The sequence below is a fragment of the Phasianus colchicus genome, chromosome 8 (genome assembly GCF_987193195.1).
Source record: "Phasianus colchicus chromosome 8, bPhaCol1.hap1.1, whole genome shotgun sequence".
Taxonomy (NCBI): domain Eukaryota; kingdom Metazoa; phylum Chordata; class Aves; order Galliformes; family Phasianidae; genus Phasianus; species Phasianus colchicus.
In genome coordinates this window covers 28,626,144-28,644,321 of record NC_143443.1, presented here as the reverse complement: position 1 = coordinate 28,644,321, position 18,178 = coordinate 28,626,144, and the positions used below count along the sequence as shown (strand labels likewise).

Below are 18,178 nucleotides of genomic sequence, written 5' to 3'. Positions count from 1 at the left end.
GAAACAAAATTCCATACATAAGACCAGGGATTTTCTTTTCCAGAAAACATGAATTCCAGTTACTTTTGCTGTTACAATGCACTTCAGTAAGGTGTTGATCTTTAATGAAGACATTTGTCCTTAACCAGCCTCTCATTCCTCACTGAGCAGAGCAAGCTGTTGCTTTTACGTATTGCTATAGTTTTCTGCCTAAGGAAACATCAGCACAGCCTGCAAGGCACTGCATAGAAAGCACACGCTAGTGCCAAAGCCCTGCTAATTACAGCAAGCAATACACAGATTTTTCACTAATTTATGTCTAGGGCTCAGCATTTGTTAAGACAAATCATTTTAGCTCTACTTCTACACTGCTAAATACCTCCAACAGCAGACTGTCCCTCAGCAAGGGGATCGAGGCCAATTTTCCAGCTCAAGAATTTCAGCTGCAGATGGAGCTTACTGCAAGAGCAGGAGCTGATTGTACCATAGAAGTATTTCCCTTACCATCATTCTAAGTGGAAGTTGCAGTCATTTTGTGTCATACAAATTCACCATAACAAGGTCAGGTTCTGAACATAAAAGTTATTATAATTTAATAAAGCTTAATTAGAAATGCTACAGCTTATTCAGTATTGAATGGTAGGAAACACAAACATAGCCACAGGTGTAGCCACTGCAATAGGCCACAGAGAGGCACAAAGGTCACAAGCAGATGAAAAGTTTGAGAAATACAATCATCAAACAAAGCAGAGCAAGACCAAGGCATTACTACATTGCCACTGTATAGTAACAGAGCACAATCTCTCACCCAGGCTTCCTACAACATGCATTTGGACTTTCCTAAAGAAAGCGATAGAAAGAAAACAGCAACAGAAAGATGGGAAATCAAGCGTGATCTAAAAGCCCAGACTGACCACAGTGTGTCAAACCAGTTTTCCTCTGCAACATTAAAATTACAGCTGTCAAGATTACAGATCATGGATTTCTGTTCTGATGGATCTGACAACTGTTGGCAATTTCATTAGGAAGAGAGCAGCTATTAAACACTGGTTTGGGATTAACATACTTAGGATTTTTTGGTTGGTTGGTTTGGGATATGTTTGTTTTAAACAAAAGGTCTCAAAGCTGGAGAGGTTTGCACAGTGAACTCCTAGTATCCCACCTGCAGGTTTTTTTGCATGCTTGAATTTAATAATCACTTTATATAGTCTTTAGAAAATGCTCAGGTGCAAAGAGAGAAGTGCTTTCCAATTCCAGCACTGAAATGCCATCATTTCAAACAGAACATACGCCATTGAAATTATTTTTGTTTACATAATGATGCAGGTAGAATTCAAGTAATGTGAAGATTATAGTGATTAGGGACAGCCACATTTAGTCATAGAAACTTCTACAGAACATGACTGCTAAAAATATTTGATCACACTGAAGTAAAACGACTAGATGAAAAATAAAACTCAATGCATCTGTGCTTGTGTGTTTCCTTGACATCTTTGGAGCAATAGCGTTTGAGGCTCCCTGCTATAAGAACAGAGCCTGCTGCCCCTTTAGCTTTCTAATCTTACCTATCTCCAACAAGCAGACAAACAGAATTTCTCACTTTTTTATACCTAAATTTCTCTTCTCCATTTTGGTTCAAAAAAAGATTTTCATTCTATCTGAATATAAGGTGTGAGGGCAGTGGAAAGTACAGCAGAGAAGGAACTAAATGCAAATGGCCTTCAGATGGCCATTTTGGCCAGACAGTAGTTTACCACCAAGCAGAACTGAGGCCCAGCTCATGCTGGGAGATGACTGACAGCTGTGAATGCAACAGTGAAGAGCAGCAGCACTGCTCTGTTTTCATAACAAGTTATCACAAACTTCACAATGTAAGGAGTAAATAACAATGTTGATAAATACAAGTAGTATAACAGTGCTAAAGAATCTTTTCACCCATACCCCCCTTTCCACCCCCCCATCCACTCTTCTTTCATCCATTTTGCAAAGTATTTTGCTCACTCAGTAGGTCTTCTACAGGGAAAAGGCAAGGTTACCATAGTACTGTCCATTAATTTTGACACTTCCTTACTAAGATTGATCAATTATTTTTGATGTCTCTCCGCTATGCTGTTATTTCCCAATCCAGAAAAGTAATAAAACCAAAAATATTACTCATCTCTCACAAAAGAATTAATGGTCCCAAGCTACCCCTAGGTAGTATTTCTCTTGCAGTAATGTTTCTCTTGCTTGCTAATGCAACTCCCTCATCCCCAGAAGAGGGAAAATAACCACATTTGATTTATACAAAGAAGAATAAAGAACTCTTTATTTTAGTATGTTTTAAGCTTGCCTTGAAGCCTTCTTCCTCAGATAATCTGGTGACAGAAAACCGGCTTCACACCTGCCCGATGTAGGTCATTAAAAGCTCATTTTTAATTTTGCTTAAAACAAGCACACCTAGCAACTTCAAACTGCTGGACTTTGAAATACTATAGATCTTTAGAATGTAAGAGTTCCTATTAACATTCTTACACATCACACTTATAATCCATTTTAATTTTTAATGCAGTTATAATAGCCAAACACATTTTTCAGTCTGTTAATTTGAAACATTCTTCACAATAGCTCTTACTGTAAGAAAGAACTAATTCCATGGTGATACAATTCCAACATGACTGGTCAAATAAGAGTATTACCACCACAAAAACCCAACCATGGCTATCCGTGCATAAAGCAGATAGTTACACTTCACAGACAAATGGAAACAACATACCAAGCTTCCATGATAATAAATCAAACAACTACGAATAACTGCAGAAGTCAGAAAGATCCTCAGGCAGCTGGCCCTAAAGTAATCTAACATTCATTTTCCAACTGTTGTGTAAATACACTCAGCTCATCACCCATTCAGCACTCTTCTGAGTTTTGGCAATTCAACAGAGAGCCACTCTGAGCTGCTGCTTGCATTGCAACAGCCATGACCATATTTCATACCGTCAGGGTTTGGAAAGCGTTAGAATGCTTATTTTCATTGCAGAGTACATTTTGCTTCTAAGATTAAAGATGAGCTATCGAAGATACTACTACTGAAAAAGCCCTCAGCAAATTAAAAAAGGGAGGGGGGGGGGGGGGAAGGGGAGTGCAGGGAACTCCAACATAATTGCAAAAGCTCACATCTGTGACAAAAACCATAACAAGCATCACAGCCATTTCTGAAGCTAATCACGCAAGAACACAGAGGAGCTAATAAAAAAAGAATCTATTCTGATTTCACCAAAACTCCCAAAGGCACATCGATTAACCACTGCATTAGCCAAGCTCAGAAGAGATGCCCTTTCAACGCTCAGGCAGAACTTCCTCTAGGTGGGGATGGATTATTAACTTTCCACCAGAAGCGAGCAAAGAAAATGTAACCACTATGCCTCCACTCATTGAATTCCTCACCTGACAAATCAAAGAGCATAAAGAAACATAAATGCTGTAACAAGCATGTGAGGGCTGGCTAAAGGCTCCAGTAACCATTCGCAGAACACACTGACAAGCTTTGAAATTGAGGAGATGAAAATTTCCTTCAGCCCTTACAGTATTAGGGTCTGTATTGCCGGGTGTCAAGGTAGAGGATCTCGGTAATCTCTTTAAAGGAAGGAAATACCTGCTCTGCCAGTCTGCTGCAGATCATCACGCACAAAGATGATCCACCTGGGCCTCTGCTCACCCACAGCAATCCTCCCCTTGTGCCAGGGCACAGAGCAGACTCTAGCCCCAAAGCCTCAATGCACGGAGGTAGCTGGTGGCCGACTTTGAAACATTGTTACCAATGTATCCTGTCTGCAGATGAATTTGTATTGCCTCGTATTTCACGTATAACCGGGTTTCACAGAGAGAGGCATTTCACTGGTAGTATTTGGTGGGTTTTTCTTCAACACGTGCCTCGCTTCAGCTGCATGTCTGGTTGCCAGCTGCTCCCCAACTTCCCATGCTAACAAGTCACTTAATTTACTTTTTTGCTTATTTAGGACTGAGAGAATAAATACTCAAATAGTTAAGAGATGCACGAGTTACACGGCTTAATTTTAGTACTTGGAAGCACAGTTTAAAGCAGACAATTACGCATGCTTTTAACCTGTTAAAGTACTTTGCAAGGATAGAATTTGAGTTCTGTAAGATGCAGCCTCACCAGTATTTTTCTTTCAGCTGTATATATTAAACACTTCCCAGCTGTATATGCCAATATAGTTAATAAGCAAGAGCTCCTGCTTTTCCAGCTTTAAAGAGGCGTTCTACAAAGGAATGAAATGCAGTGTCCTGTCCAAGGTTATGCAGAGAAATAACAGCAAACTGTTACCTCCAGCAGCACTCCTCACTGCCAGCCCTTACTCTGACACCAAAAGGGGTGTGGGGAAGTGACATCCCTATAAATTAACTCTTCTCTCCAACCATACATAGAAAAGCAAGTGTCAGTGTGTGGTTTTGTCTCCCTGATCAATGGCTCCATTTCACATCCACTTTTTGAAAATAAGAAGCTAGTTCCAGCACCACCAACCACTACTTTATGCTTACATCACTGTTTCCTCTCCTGTAAACCTCATCGTGGGTGATGCACATTTCACTAGCAGTTACATTTATGTCATTCTGAACGTGCCCTAACTTGGGTTAAACACTTGCTCATTGTGTGTTCCTTTTCTTACAAGAGACTGTCACTCTCCATAAGGCAAAAGTCACCAGTAATTTTCGCTCACTGGGCAATTGGGCAATCTCATGAGGTGCCCATGTCATTTCCATGACACTTCCAGAAGGGACAGCAGCGACACAGCTTTAGGCCGACTGCTGGGCTCCCACCGAGAGCAGCGGTAACCGCGTCCTGCATCCTCTGAAGGAGGGACCAGGAGAGCTATTTCATCCCTAACTTCTGTCACATCTTTCCATCGCACGTGAACAAAATCACCGAAAATAATTATAACGAAAATAAAATAGGAAAAGCGTGAGCACCGATCTCAAAAAAAGAAGCGGCAATAAGCAGAGACTTACTTGAACCTGCCCTGGCAGTGCTGGCACTGATCTCCCACCCAGCCCTGGTCGCAGACGCAGGTAGAGTTGACACAGTGCCCCGAGAAGCAGGAGATCTTGTCGCAGGACTTAGACTGGGACACCTGGGCATAGAGGGCCAGGTAGAGGAATCCGTAGAAGAGCAGCCAGCTGTTGACGTCCAGCAGCGCGGAGAAGCAGCAGCAGCAGGCGGAGGGGAAAGGTCTCCAGGCGCCCAGTGGCGGAGGGGCGGCCCCCGCTCTGCTCAGGGCGCTGCCCGGCTCCGCGCTGCCCGCGGGGGCCATGGGCCGAGAGCCGGGAGCTTCCCTCGAGGAGAAATAATCCAGCCGGGGAGATTCAAACCCGCCGCTTCCCTCCGGCCTTCCTCCGCTCCCTCCTCCCGACCCCAGCGCCGGCTCCTCACTCCCGAGGGGAAACCCTGCAGCCCACGGCCATCCGTCCCTTCTCTTCTTCGTCCTCCTCGGGGCTCATCGCTCTTCTTCCATGGAGGAGGAGAGCTGCCTCTTGACCTTGCGCTTTCTCCTCGCAAGACGCGTCCCTCCCCCGCGCGCACACACCGCCCTCGCTCCGGCACCCCGCGCTCCCCCTCTCCTTTGTAGCCCCGCCGCACACACGCAGCAGCGGCAGGAGGAGCGCGGGAGGCGGGGGCCGTCGCCGTCCTCCTCGTCAGCCAGCGAGGGCGGCCGGGCCCGGAGCCGCTACGGCATCCCGCACGGCGCGGAGGGATGGGGGGGGTCGGGAGGGACAGAGGAGCTTTTCTCCCCGAGAGGGGCAGAGCGGCGGGAGAGGAGGGTTAGCAGCCGCGCTGCGTCCCGGCTGACAGCTTCCAAGCAGCCATTTTTAAAGGCTAATTGTAATCCCCTCTCCGAGCCGCCCGCTCGCTCTGCCGCCCCCCGCCCCTCGCTCTGCTTGGAGCCGTCCCTCGGCCGAGCCTTTAACGGGAGGGAAGGAGGGAGGGAGCTGGGAGCCCGGCGGCAGCCACCTGCGTGCTGCAACGGGGGTGCGAGACAGCACCGCGCGCCCCCCCACATACACATGCACGCTCAGACTGCACGAAGCCGGCGGGACCTTTAAGGCCGCGGGTCGCTCGGCAGCGCCGCTTCCAGCTTTGTTCCCGCGTGGGCTTCGTGGGGGGGTTGGCTGCTCTCTGCAGGGGCCGAGGGGCGGGCAGGGAGGGCACGAGGCCTGCTGTGTTCTGCCCGCGCTCCCCCCGGGCCGCCCCTCCAGCGTCTGCTCGGCATTGGCCCCTCGCCCTGCAAAGTTCAGAGGCGGTTTTCTTTAAAACCGTGGCGGGCAGTGCTGGAAGAGATGCTGCAGCTTGCTGTGACAGCCCTGCCTTCCTAGCAGTTACTCCATCTTCGCGTTTCGCAGTTGAAATCAAGGCATTGCCTTCCACCCTGAGCCTATTGAGTGGTCGTAAAAGTTCCCAGATCAATATTAAAGTAATAATTGTAATAAAGTTGTCTGAAATGTCCTTTTTTCCCCTGCAAAACGTAGCCCGCTTTTTTCAGCTTTGCTGTAACGTGCTTTCATTTCACAGTCAGAAAACAATCCTGAGCCTTGCTGGCAAGCAGTTAAGAATATAGCAGCAACCAATACCCCAGAAACTTTCTCTTAACACTTAAATAGAAAGTTTATAACAGGATATCTCCATTCCAACAGTATAAAGGAAAGGTAATTAATTTCCTCTCCTGTTAGTATTTAAAAACAGAGAGGTCTGAAGTGACCCATATTGGACCATTCTCCAGACTGACTGTTCCCAGAATCCACAGGCCTCTTGCCTGTGTGGAGGAAATGCTTGGTTGGCTTTGGTGCAAAATCGATGTCATTACTATATCAGTACTACAGAAGGGAGCACAACAGTACCCATCAGTATCTATTTGCATTTTTATACAGTGTGAGACTCCAACAAAAGCTAAGCGCAATACAAGCACTCAGAGAACTTTGTCTTATGCACTTTGCAGTCTTAATTAAGGGAATACCTGAAAATGCATGCTTGTGGAAAGCAGAGGTGAAGAGTGATTCATCCAGTTGCATTGCAAAGGCTGTCAGAGGGACCACAGCCGCTCTCAATCCAGGAGTCTGTACATTGTCTTCCTAACAGAGCTTATATAGATCACTGCATTGTCCTGGATCAGACAGATTTCTCAGCTATTAGGGATCTCTTTGTGTGTGTTTTGTAATGAATTGGTGAGTTCACGCAATGAGAGGAAATGGAAATTGTGTTGCTGCTTTATATTTTACGAAAAAAAAGCTGAGGCTGAAGCATTTGCTGAACAGTCTGCTAATTGTGCAGTACTACATGTGATTAAGGCTGCTGAACAACTGCCCTCTGTAAATACCATTATCAGACCAGAAGTGCAGTTAATACAAGATTACAGCCTAAAATACAAAGTCATTTCAAGACTACTTTTTAATCTCATAAACACTTTCAGCAATTTTTTCTTGCTTAACATGGCTGGAAGATACATTCTTCCCCCACTTTCTCAAATCCTTTATACCGATCAAGAAATTTCTAAGGCTTACACCATCTTTTCTCAGCCTGAATGAAGATTTTGCTTCAGATTTGCAGAAGTCAGCCAAGTTTTTTAAATTAACACCCAAAGCAAAGCTAAGCTTCCAATAATTCTTTACAAGGCAAAAAAAGAAGAGGTTTAAAATCACAACAGTCAGTGTGTATTTGTCCTCTAATTGCTAAATTTCTATTTGAGTCATGAATACATAAAAACAAGAATGAAAATACAAGAGAAAGCCAAACCTGTACTGGGCAGGGCCATTACATGACTCTGGATTAAAAACATAAATAGGCCATCAAAAAAGGACAGAGTAGATATCAGAGGCACAGAGAAGAGTATGACAGTACTCTTATACTGCATAAACAGTCCTCTCTAAAAGCCTAAACACTACTATAAATGTTTCTAGATTTAGAATAGTGAGGAGAAAATATTGGGTAGCTATCTCCTGGGTAGCGGTGAAAATGAAGAGGTGCAAACCTTTTGGCTGTTGTATGTCACAGTAATGTATTAGATGTTCCATAACCCCGGGAAATGAATGATGTGCAAATGCCAATATTGGTACTTTTCTGTCCTGATTTGATGAGAAATTTCTTTTTTGTCAGATGAAGTTAGCAGTTCTGGCTGAGAGAAGTCAGATCTGCCAATCTGCTCATTGTTACATGCAGATCTGTAAGTTCTGCTTTTCTTGGAAGTGTAACATTTTACACCCTTCATCCCTCCAGTTCTTGACATAGAAAACATTTACATTTTTGAAAGGCTAAAGTACTAAAAAGTCTTTGGTCGAATTTACAGCTTAGAAGCATTTGAATAACTCTTCAAAAGTTTTAAGTTGCTGATTTAAAACAGATACTGAGAATAGACTATAAAGAAGTAATGTCAAGGGTATATTGAAAAAATATCTGTCTAGAATATATTTATCATATTGTTAGCTATTGCTATCAAAATCTAAGGACTAGCATTCAAAAATACTGATGGATTTGTGTTCGTTCAGAAAAAATATCTTTATACCTAGAGATCTATACAGCCGCTGTTCCAGGCAGGGTGGAGTGCATACAGGGAAAATTTGAAGACAATACAACCAGCTGTGTGGAATAGGGAGAAGAGATTACCTTTGTGACTGACCTCTTTGTGAGGATATTAAGAGAAACAAATGATTTCCATGCCCTTCTCCTTGGACAGACATTGTCAGACTCATTAAATTAAAGTGGCCAAGCTCTGCGCTGCTTCCAAGCAGGGATGTTTAGATCTGAGCTGGCCTTGTGCCATGCTGGTTACACTAGCATGTAGATTGCCATAGCAGAGGGTAATAGCTGCAGAGTGGTGCACAAGCTGTAGTTCAACACACTAGCACAGCATACAGGCTTTATTGCATGCAGTGTACAAGCTTCTTAACTAACCTTAAAAGTATAGCATGGATATAGATTTTCCCTTTTTTTTCCCCAAATATGCACGTAATACTTTGGGTGGAGGACAGCATAAAGCCTTTAGTCCTAAATCCCGTGTTTCCTTGAGTGATACTGGGGCACCTTTGCCATTCCACATAAGCCTTTCTGTCATTATGAAAACCATCAGTCTCTTCCGGAAGGTAAAACAAATTTATCCATACTCAGCAGATCCTCCGGTTAAAAGAACAATGCATGTTACTGTTCTAATTTGTCTTAACCAAAGTCAGCTCTTGGGAGGCATCAGTTTTGTTAATTTAACAATATAAGCACGGAATCAGTTTTGAGATTTCAGACTTTAAGGAAGTGATGGTACATACATTGATTAGTTTGGTGGTTGAATCAGAAGGGAGCAATTACACACAAAGCCATCAGTGTCTTGTGACAAGTATGTATGGGAAAGTCGAATGCTCATTTCACCTGTTCACAAGAACAGTACTGCTTAATATTCTCCTGTAGAATTTGTAAGTTCTTAAGGAAAACCAGGAGATATGGACAAGACTTCAAGAACATACAGAATCTCAAGCTACGTGTCAAGTAGAAACAGGTACAAAGAGCAGATGGCAACTTGGTTATATTTTAGTGTTAAATCCAAGCTATGCTCTTTGTGACTGATAAGCATCTCAGGCTTTCATGTTTTTAGGATTAAGTCTCACAGAAATGAGGTTTGAATATCTTTTTTTTTTCCAGCAAAGAAGCCATAAGAATACTTGTATCTTGAATATTTCCTCAAGTATCTCTTATGTGAGCATCCATCCATCAATCAGCTCAGTGAAACTGTTTTCTAAGTTATAGTTCATAGGCAAATTTTTTTTGCTGGATCACCTAAGGCAACACTATTATTGTATTCCAGTCTCTATCCACTGTCACAATGCCATGTGTACTTACCCGGTGTTAAAAGACCAGTTCTGAAAAGTGATAATGTAAAGGTTTAGAGAGTAGGAAGATTAAAAGGTTAAGAAATTGGCATTTCATTATAGTTTAATATGATTCTCCTCCGTTGACATTGATCTTGACTCTTACTACAGTCCTTTGAGTTTTTTTTTTAGAAAAAGGTTTTAGATGTCTGGCTTACACTTTCTGCTGAAAGAGATGTAATTTCATGCCACACTGAAACTTTGATACATCCTGTAATATATTACAAATTATCAGGAAAACACATTTTCCACTGCAAGTGAAAAATACTCAGCAGAAGGTTGAGTATTTTTCTATATCTGTTCAGCTGCACTTCATTTTCACTGCTATTCCTTCTGGATTTTCCCACAATCCTGTTTAATCTTGACTACTCTCAAGTGTTTCTCCTTGTCAGCAAAGCTGCATCTCACAATTCAACCTTTCTTTCACACCATTAGTAGGTGTACTGAATTTATCCAATACTCTTAACGATCCCAAAGGGACATAGCTATTAGAATTTTTCTAGCTGAGAAAACATTTCCTTTTAGTTATTTTCTCTCATTCTTTTCTAAATCAGGAAGCGATCTTTAGGATTGATGATACTGCTGCCTTTATTTATGTATTTGTTCCTTTTATTCATAAGTTTCAGCAAAATGCTGAAAAATATATTTGATGGTAATGAAATTCAAATGCCCTCGCTGGGATTTACACTCCTCCTTCAGATTTTAGCACAGTTTTCTGTGTTTTTCCGGATCAGGTTTGTTCACTGAATGATGTCAGAAAAAGCCTTACTAAAAGAGTTTGAAAATAAAAATGGACTGTTTGCTCCAATTTTCTCTCATCCACTATTTTTTATTTGCAAGGCTTAGGAAGACTGCGTTTGCTATTATTAATGGCCTTCTAGTTTTTCCTCATCATATTATGTTTTGCCCAAGGGTTTTGTATGTACTACACTAATTACCTCCAAGGCTGCTCCAGCACGACTTCTCAGCCCATTCTTCCAGGCTGGCAAATTTCATCCATTTGAAAAAAACTGGGAAAATTTTGGGTAGCTGCTAAATCAACAGTACAGTAAGGATCTTGATTTTAAAACTTTTCATCTTTTATTTATATCACATTTCAGTCCCTTTGGAGTGATAGTGCCTCATCTTAGTGATTCCATTTCAATACGATCCCATGTTGTATTACTAATTTTCTTAAAAACGAAATGGGGTTAAACAAAAATGGGGACTGTAGTAACCTCCAGAATGCTTAATTTTTCTATTTTTTTTAACTTTTTGTTTTGTTTTTGCTAAAAATTGCATTTTCCTTTCCTGCATTTGGAGCTTGATGAATTTTCCTCTTGGTTCTCTTTTATGTAATGAAATGTAAAAATATCTACACTTCTCTGCATGCTCAGCTAATACTTGAGCAGTTGAGCTATTACATTTGGAAAGTGATGCTTGCAGAGGATGGAAACACAAGTGCATCGGGTAGGCTGCAACAAGGAATAATGAGCCAATGATTGCACTAGGCATAATGGAAAACTGGAATAAAACAGTGCTCTTTTTTTGCCCTCTGCATCAAACTGGGAGAAACGGGAAGCTGTGCATGCATTGATCCTTGCCTTGCCTTCTGTGCAGATGTCAAAAAAAGAATTGAGCAGATTAATTTTTTCCCTACGCATTAATGTTGAAACATGCAATATATGCCAGGAATCTAATTGGCATACTGCATTAATTCAAGGAAATTATTTTCAGTAATTTGAAGGAATAATTCTCGTGTATAAATATAATATTTTGACAAGCACAGCAGCAGTTATTTAATTAGCTTAAGACATTAATTTTCCCAAAGATATAAAGCAATACATTCCATATCTGCAGCTTGAAACAATGATAGACCATGCCAGAGGTGATGTCTGGCTGCACAGAAGGTGGGCAAGCATTTCAAGAGGAAAGAGAGAACACGAAGTAACATACCAAGCATTTGAAAAACAGAACCACATACATTGCAGTCTGAGATCTAAGTAGGTGGATATTATGGTACTGATACACTCGCATGGTCCATACAGTGGAACAGAAATGTGGTGGAACAGAAATACTTGAACACTGTCAGAGAAGAGCATAGCATGATCTAGAAGAACAAGCATAGGAAAAATCATATGTTGTGGCTTGAAAAGGAAAAAGTGTCAGAAAGATTTGATGAATAACAGTTAAATTATGTGAGTTAAAAAGAAATAAATGCTCTTAAAGGTAGGTTTAAACCAAAGATTTTCAATATAGCAGTGGAGACTGCTATATATCTCCAATATATCTACTGGAGACACCCAAGGGACAGAAACTAGAAATAACTAAATGGCAGGACTTGGTGGTTAGATGGTAGTATAACTATCTGGGAGCTGCTGGAAAAAGCAGGACATGGATTGTCTATTCAATCCTCTGAATGTGTTAGGGACTGTTTTTTTCTTTCATGAAGTGGAGGAAATTACACAGAAAGTAGCTATTTTAGATTTAATTCAAATTCTTTTGGAGGAAATGGTTGAGAATCTTAAAGTGGAAGTTAATTCAAGTGAAAGAGATCATAAAAATGATAAGTCTTCCACTCTTCCTTTAAATTGCAAATAACAAAATAAGGGTAATGGACTTCAAATGGCTCAGGGAAATGCAAGTATCTGAGAAGAGATAAGGAAAAAGAAATACACAAGATAAAGGCACAACAGCAAATTATCCTAACATGGAGGAAAGATTTGTAGTACATCAAAAATTAACATGATTGCATCAAGAACACTTTAACAATCTGAAAATCTAAAATAAAATCATAAAAAGCAGGAAAAAAAAGGCACATATATGATGATAAGTATAATGAAGTAGCACAACCAAAGCAGGATAAAATTAAAAAATGCTGAAGCACAGAATGAGTCACAAGTGGCATGATAATATTTGCATTCAGTTCAAATGGGACAGATCTGTGCTGGAAATAGTAATAACTTCTATGGTGGTACATATCAGCAGACTGCTGTTTTCCACAAGGATTATGCCACATCACAATGGCTTGTTCCTTGGATTTGACTCTCCGAATTCATTTGTATTAATGCTTTACCTCTCTATGTTCTCCAATAGTGTGATTTCAAAAGATCAAATCAAAGAATGGCAGTGGAGCTTCACTGTCACAGGTGCCCATTCCAGCTGTGGTAACTGCAACTGTTCACCATCATTACCAGATGAGGCATATGTTAAAATTAATTCCATGTATCACAGTTTACTTCCATCAAGGTTGCACATGACTATACTAAATATTAAAAGAAGATCAAAACAAAACTACAAAGCACAGTTTTCAATTACATCCCATGGAGCACTTTTGTGATTTCATCATAAAAGTTATTAGCCGTGTGTCAGAATCAAGATGGAGAACCATGTAGTCAAAGGTAACACTGTGGATTGATTATACCAATAAAAACAAATCATTTAGTTATGCCACGATGACAAATATCTTCAGGCTACAAGAATGTCTAAGAGTAGAAAGGTTCAAAAGATATCACTGAAACACTGTGGAAGCAGAGCACTCCTGTTTCACAACTTTTTTTTTTTTACATGGCTGCATTATTAATTTCAATGTATTTTACACTTGTGTATGTTCTCTCAATCCCTCTTTTTTTTCCAGGCTATGGGAAGAATGTGTTGTCATTTACCGGAAAACAAAGTGAGAAGAATCATAATTTGGGCCAAAACACTTCCCATCTGTTCAAATATTTCAAATGTCTAATTGCACTGAAAAGAATAATTTGTAATAAACTTTGTCTAGATCATTTATTGACTGAAGAGCCGCTATGATGCAAGACATGTTATTAAGTTTTAACTTAGGTTTTCATTCTGACCTTATGTGCTCACATCCTTTCTCGTTTTTGTCAGCTTAACTACTTTTCTTCCATTATTTGACCTGTCTTCTCTTTATCTTCCATGTTAACCATAGAAAAAGACAGTGTCTTTTTGGTAATTTAAGTGCAGTTGGAAGTTATCCTAGACTAAAAGAAATTAAACAAAATACTCCTCACTTTCACATGAAAGATTTAGAGCCCATCCCCTCAAAGAAAAACAGAGCTTATAAAACTCTCTTGACAATAATTAATGAGCAAAATACTGTCTTTATTTTTAAATAAAAGTATAGACAGACTTAAAAATAAATATTCTTCAACATGATTCATCTATCCACCTATTGCTCTCACATTCTGTATGATCTATATGACTTTAAAACAAAACAGAAAAATTCCTCATTTAAACTATTGTGTTCTGTTTTTTGTATTCATAGTTCTATTAAAGCAGCACAGTACAGAGATACCACGTAAAGTATAGGACCTATGTTAATGCCTTACAAAAGGACACTGTTACCTATATTGCCCATCAGTCTGAATTAGTTTGACATGGTCCTAATAAGTTGTGATTTGGTGATTTGTCTTAATGTAAACATACATGAGCGCACATTAGCACACATTTTAAGTTCTGTAGTTGTTTTAGGGCCTGTTCTTTTTTTTACTTACACCCTCTTACCTACATAGACATCCATTCTAGAAGCTGTCCATAGAAAAGAACTGAGATCCTGATTTTACTTCCCCATCCGTGAGGGACTATCTTCAACAAAGTGCCAAAAACGCCATGAATAAAAAGCCTGTTTCATGTCCAGGGATGTGTGTGAACACCTGCCTGTTACAAAATGAATGACAGTTTTATAAATAGCATGCAATGTGGATGCTTTCTGTGAGGGCAAAAAATGAATGTCCACATCTCTCTGAAGAATGTCAGAAAATTATTCCAGGAGAATGACAGCTTGTCATGCACAGGGGAGTGTCAGTCTGAGCTTTCAGCATGTTTGTGTGGTCTACAATTAAAGAGGATAAACTTCTCAGGTGTTACAGTCTGGGTCTTGAAGGAAAAGGGCCTTAAGTGCCTTTGATGCCTCTTTGACTCAGCTGGAACACGCTAACACCAGAGTTAGCTCTAAATAGGAAAGAAGGCAGAAATGTCTCTGCAGGGTGATGATAGCTGCTCATACCTGCAGACCTTAAAAGTCATTAAAGCACAGTGCAGTTCAGTGCTGGTTCACTCCAGAGCAGTTCTCAATGTTGTGACCTTCAGGGTTAGCATAACACAGAGGGGATGAAATTGAATGCATTTATCATATTTAGCCACTTTAAAAGACAGATGAGCAGTGAAAAAAGGTAAAAGGATGGACCTTATCTGACCGTGGAAACGTGATTCATTTTAGTATGCGTTCACAGATGTGAAATGCTGAGATTGTTTGGGGGTACCTTCAAGACCTTTTAAACACAAAATTAATCTGTAAAGCCTAACAGAGAAACATGAATTTAAGAAAATGTTACCTCTTGTTTGTGCCTTTCTTGATTAGCCTTTTGGGTTCAAGAATCAGAACAGAGAATCCTTCTCTGTTTTGATGTATTTGAGCCAAAAGAGCTGATTACGTACTGCTGGATAGCAAGGGGATAGGTCTGGGGAAACAAAAAGTAAACTCTCTATAAAGAACTGTCATGGAGGAGAAAAAGCATGTGAACTCTGGGCAGAAGCTGAGCCCACACAATCCCCAGACTACCCAAAATATGCTGTTTGTTCACATTGGATCTTTTTGTTTCCTGATGACTGCTCTCTTGCAGTTACTTCTGAAACTTTTGGCATCATGTCTATGCAGAAGTACAAGGTCTTCTTTCATGTGCCCGTGTCAGAGGACATCTGCGTTACGGAACAAGACCAGAACAGTTCCAAAATTAAGGAAGAAAGAAGGAAGGAAGGCAAAAGTCTGTCATGCACTCTATTGTGGTGGCTGATTTTCACATCCGCAGAGAAATATAAGAAATTCAGATGGTTTGTCAAGGGAAATATGATTGAATTATCTCTATAGCCCAGCTGAAAGGTGAAATGATGAGCAACCTGGAATTAAATTAAAAACCTAAACCCATTAAAGTATTCAGATTTCCCAGTCTAAGATAAAAGTGAAAACCTTTGAAATTAAGCAGTCTCCCTACCCTTATCTCAAGCTGAAGACGCTGCTGCTTTGGATAACACAAAGGAAGCCAGACTGGATTATTGCTCATTTGAACACTGGTTTTCAAATGCACCATATTTTCCTCAAGAAATGAACGTTATTCATTTCAGCTTATGCTGGATATCAAAGTAACTGTAGAAAAGGACACAAAATAAATTACCAGCCATCCTTTGATCCCAACACACTCCCACTGCTCCACTTCCCCACTCCAGAGAACAATGAAATAGGACCATATCTCTTCCTTATTCTCAGCACAATGCTGCATACCCTGATTCTTTCAAAGCTCATTCCTTTTCTGAAGAATGTCTTTATTTGTAACTCAATCAATTTTAAACTCTGTGTAAGATTTTCTCAAATTCTTGTTTTCTCACATGACTCTTCCTTGCCTTCAAAGTGATTCTTCTTAAAATGCAATTCCTGAGTCCCACCTTGTCTGGTTTGAAGAGACAAATAAATCTCTCTCTTTGAGGAATCCAAATCTGTTCATCTATCCCATCACAATGAAGTATATTGCTGTACAGAAGTATTCCATTCCTATATGCAATATAAGCAAGAAAACAAATGTTTTTCTGTTTAAATTGGTTTTCATGTTAGGGCAGTCACACTTGTGCTGCATGTGAAATGAATCCTTGCCTGCTTTCACAAAGGCAACGCCATACTGAATCACAACTTGATGACATAAAGTACTGGAAAAACATATGATAAACTATGTGATATCCCAAATCATGAATATAAAGGGATCAATATTGAGTTCTTTAAATATAATATTGATGAAAAAACCTTCATGTATAACAAAGTGGGACCAGTTCTCTATTTATTTGTTCATGTGATGCATCCACATCCCTTTCATTATGCCTGATTGCACTCTAAGTGTATAAACACTTCAGGGCAGACATTCTTTCTTTGAAACTTGCATGACATCAGATAATGAAGCCTCAATCCCAACAATGGTCAGAAGAAACAGCAGGGGTAGAAATATTTACTACTGCTAACAACGTTATGTTGCTGAAAAAAACACTGTTTTTCAGCTGCATTTTGAATAAGAGGAAAATTGAAAGCAAGTTGCTTAATCGCCCTTGATCTCTTCTATTTCTACACTGGAACTGAATGTGTCCTGGAGTAACCAAGCAATAGCAAACTTCCCTGACATGAAACAAGCAGGAGGAAGAGAAGGGAAGAAATACTCATTGCTATCAGGCCTCTACAATCAGATTTTTCCAATAATATTTGCAAATTGTTTAGAAGATCTTCAGTGAAGGAAAGTTACTATTGTGCCTCTGTTGTACTCCTCGAGCTCTCATCTACATGCTAGATAGCAACTGAGACACCAGTGGAAATTCCCTCAATAAACATTTTTTTAAATTAAACATAAAACCTTTGAAATGGTATTACTCCTTCCATCATCAAAATATTGTGCTGGTGTAGTTAAATTTCCCCTTTGCCTTAGGTTTCGGTTCTCCAGAATTAAATATTCCATTTCAAATCCACATTTGGTATTTCAGTGATTTACACCTCATCTAATTTTGCTAGACGTCAGATGCCCTTTTAATGAGTGCTTGGAGGGTTTCATTCCATTATAGTTCCAGAGAAGCTGATGCTGCATTTTCTTTCAAATTCAAAAATTTAGCTGGCTGACATCCAACACGCAATCAAATAATAATGAATTTTTAAAACTACTCCTTCCCAAGCAGAATCTCAAGAATAAAATTAAAAAATAGAAGAATAAATGTGCCAGATTTATGCAAGTCTTTATAAAAATTGTCCAGAAGAAAAAGTGCATTGCTGTAATTTCTCAAAAATAGAACAAGTAACCTTTGGGATGTTTCTTCCATCTAATCAACTGAGAATATTAACAATTTCACATGTTCGGTGTTCCTGCTATGTTTAATAAATGAACTAAATGTGAGCACCGGCTGAAAAAGCATCTATTTAAAGCCTGCTGTACAGCTAACTCCCTGTTGCGTTGGGCAAGACGGAAGTGCAGAGGCAGAGTAGCAAACTACAGAGATAAGCATAGTTAGGAAATAACTGAAGATAAACAAGTTTTTTTTGAGAAACTCTGACCAAGATGAAACAGCAGACAAGGCATCAAGCAACTGGAATCCTTGGTTCCCTTTCTCTTTACTTTCTAAACCTTGAACAGCATTTGTAATGTATCCACTCTTCCATCCATCTTCTCTGTTCTCTGCCTGTCCATTCTCACATCATGTATGCAATACCCCTTCTGCCCCCTGAGAAGAAAAGGTACCTCTCTGTACAACCGTAAACAAAGTATAAAAACAACTTGTG

The 18,178-nt window shown here is 40.1% G+C and overlaps 1 protein-coding gene across 11 annotated transcripts in view; it reads right to left on the bottom strand.

The window, feature by feature from the left end:
- ATRNL1 (attractin like 1) overlaps positions 1–6,123 on the bottom strand; it is a 425,218-nt gene extending 419,095 nt beyond the window's left edge. For 8 of the 11 annotated variants that reach the window (XR_016468857.1, XR_016468855.1, XR_016468856.1 and 5 more), the window contains exon 1: positions 4,990–6,122. Coding sequence is in view for 7 of the 11 variants with exons in the window: in XM_090145545.1 (XP_090001671.1) it covers positions 4,990–5,291 (302 nt within the window). In the remaining 4 variants the exon portion in view is untranslated. Of the gene's footprint in view, positions 1–4,989 lie in introns of all 11 variants that reach the window. The other 3 variants (XM_090145543.1, XM_090145547.1, XM_031597423.2) reach the window with 2 other exon arrangements.
- Positions 6,124–18,178: the final 12,055 nt, after the last annotated feature.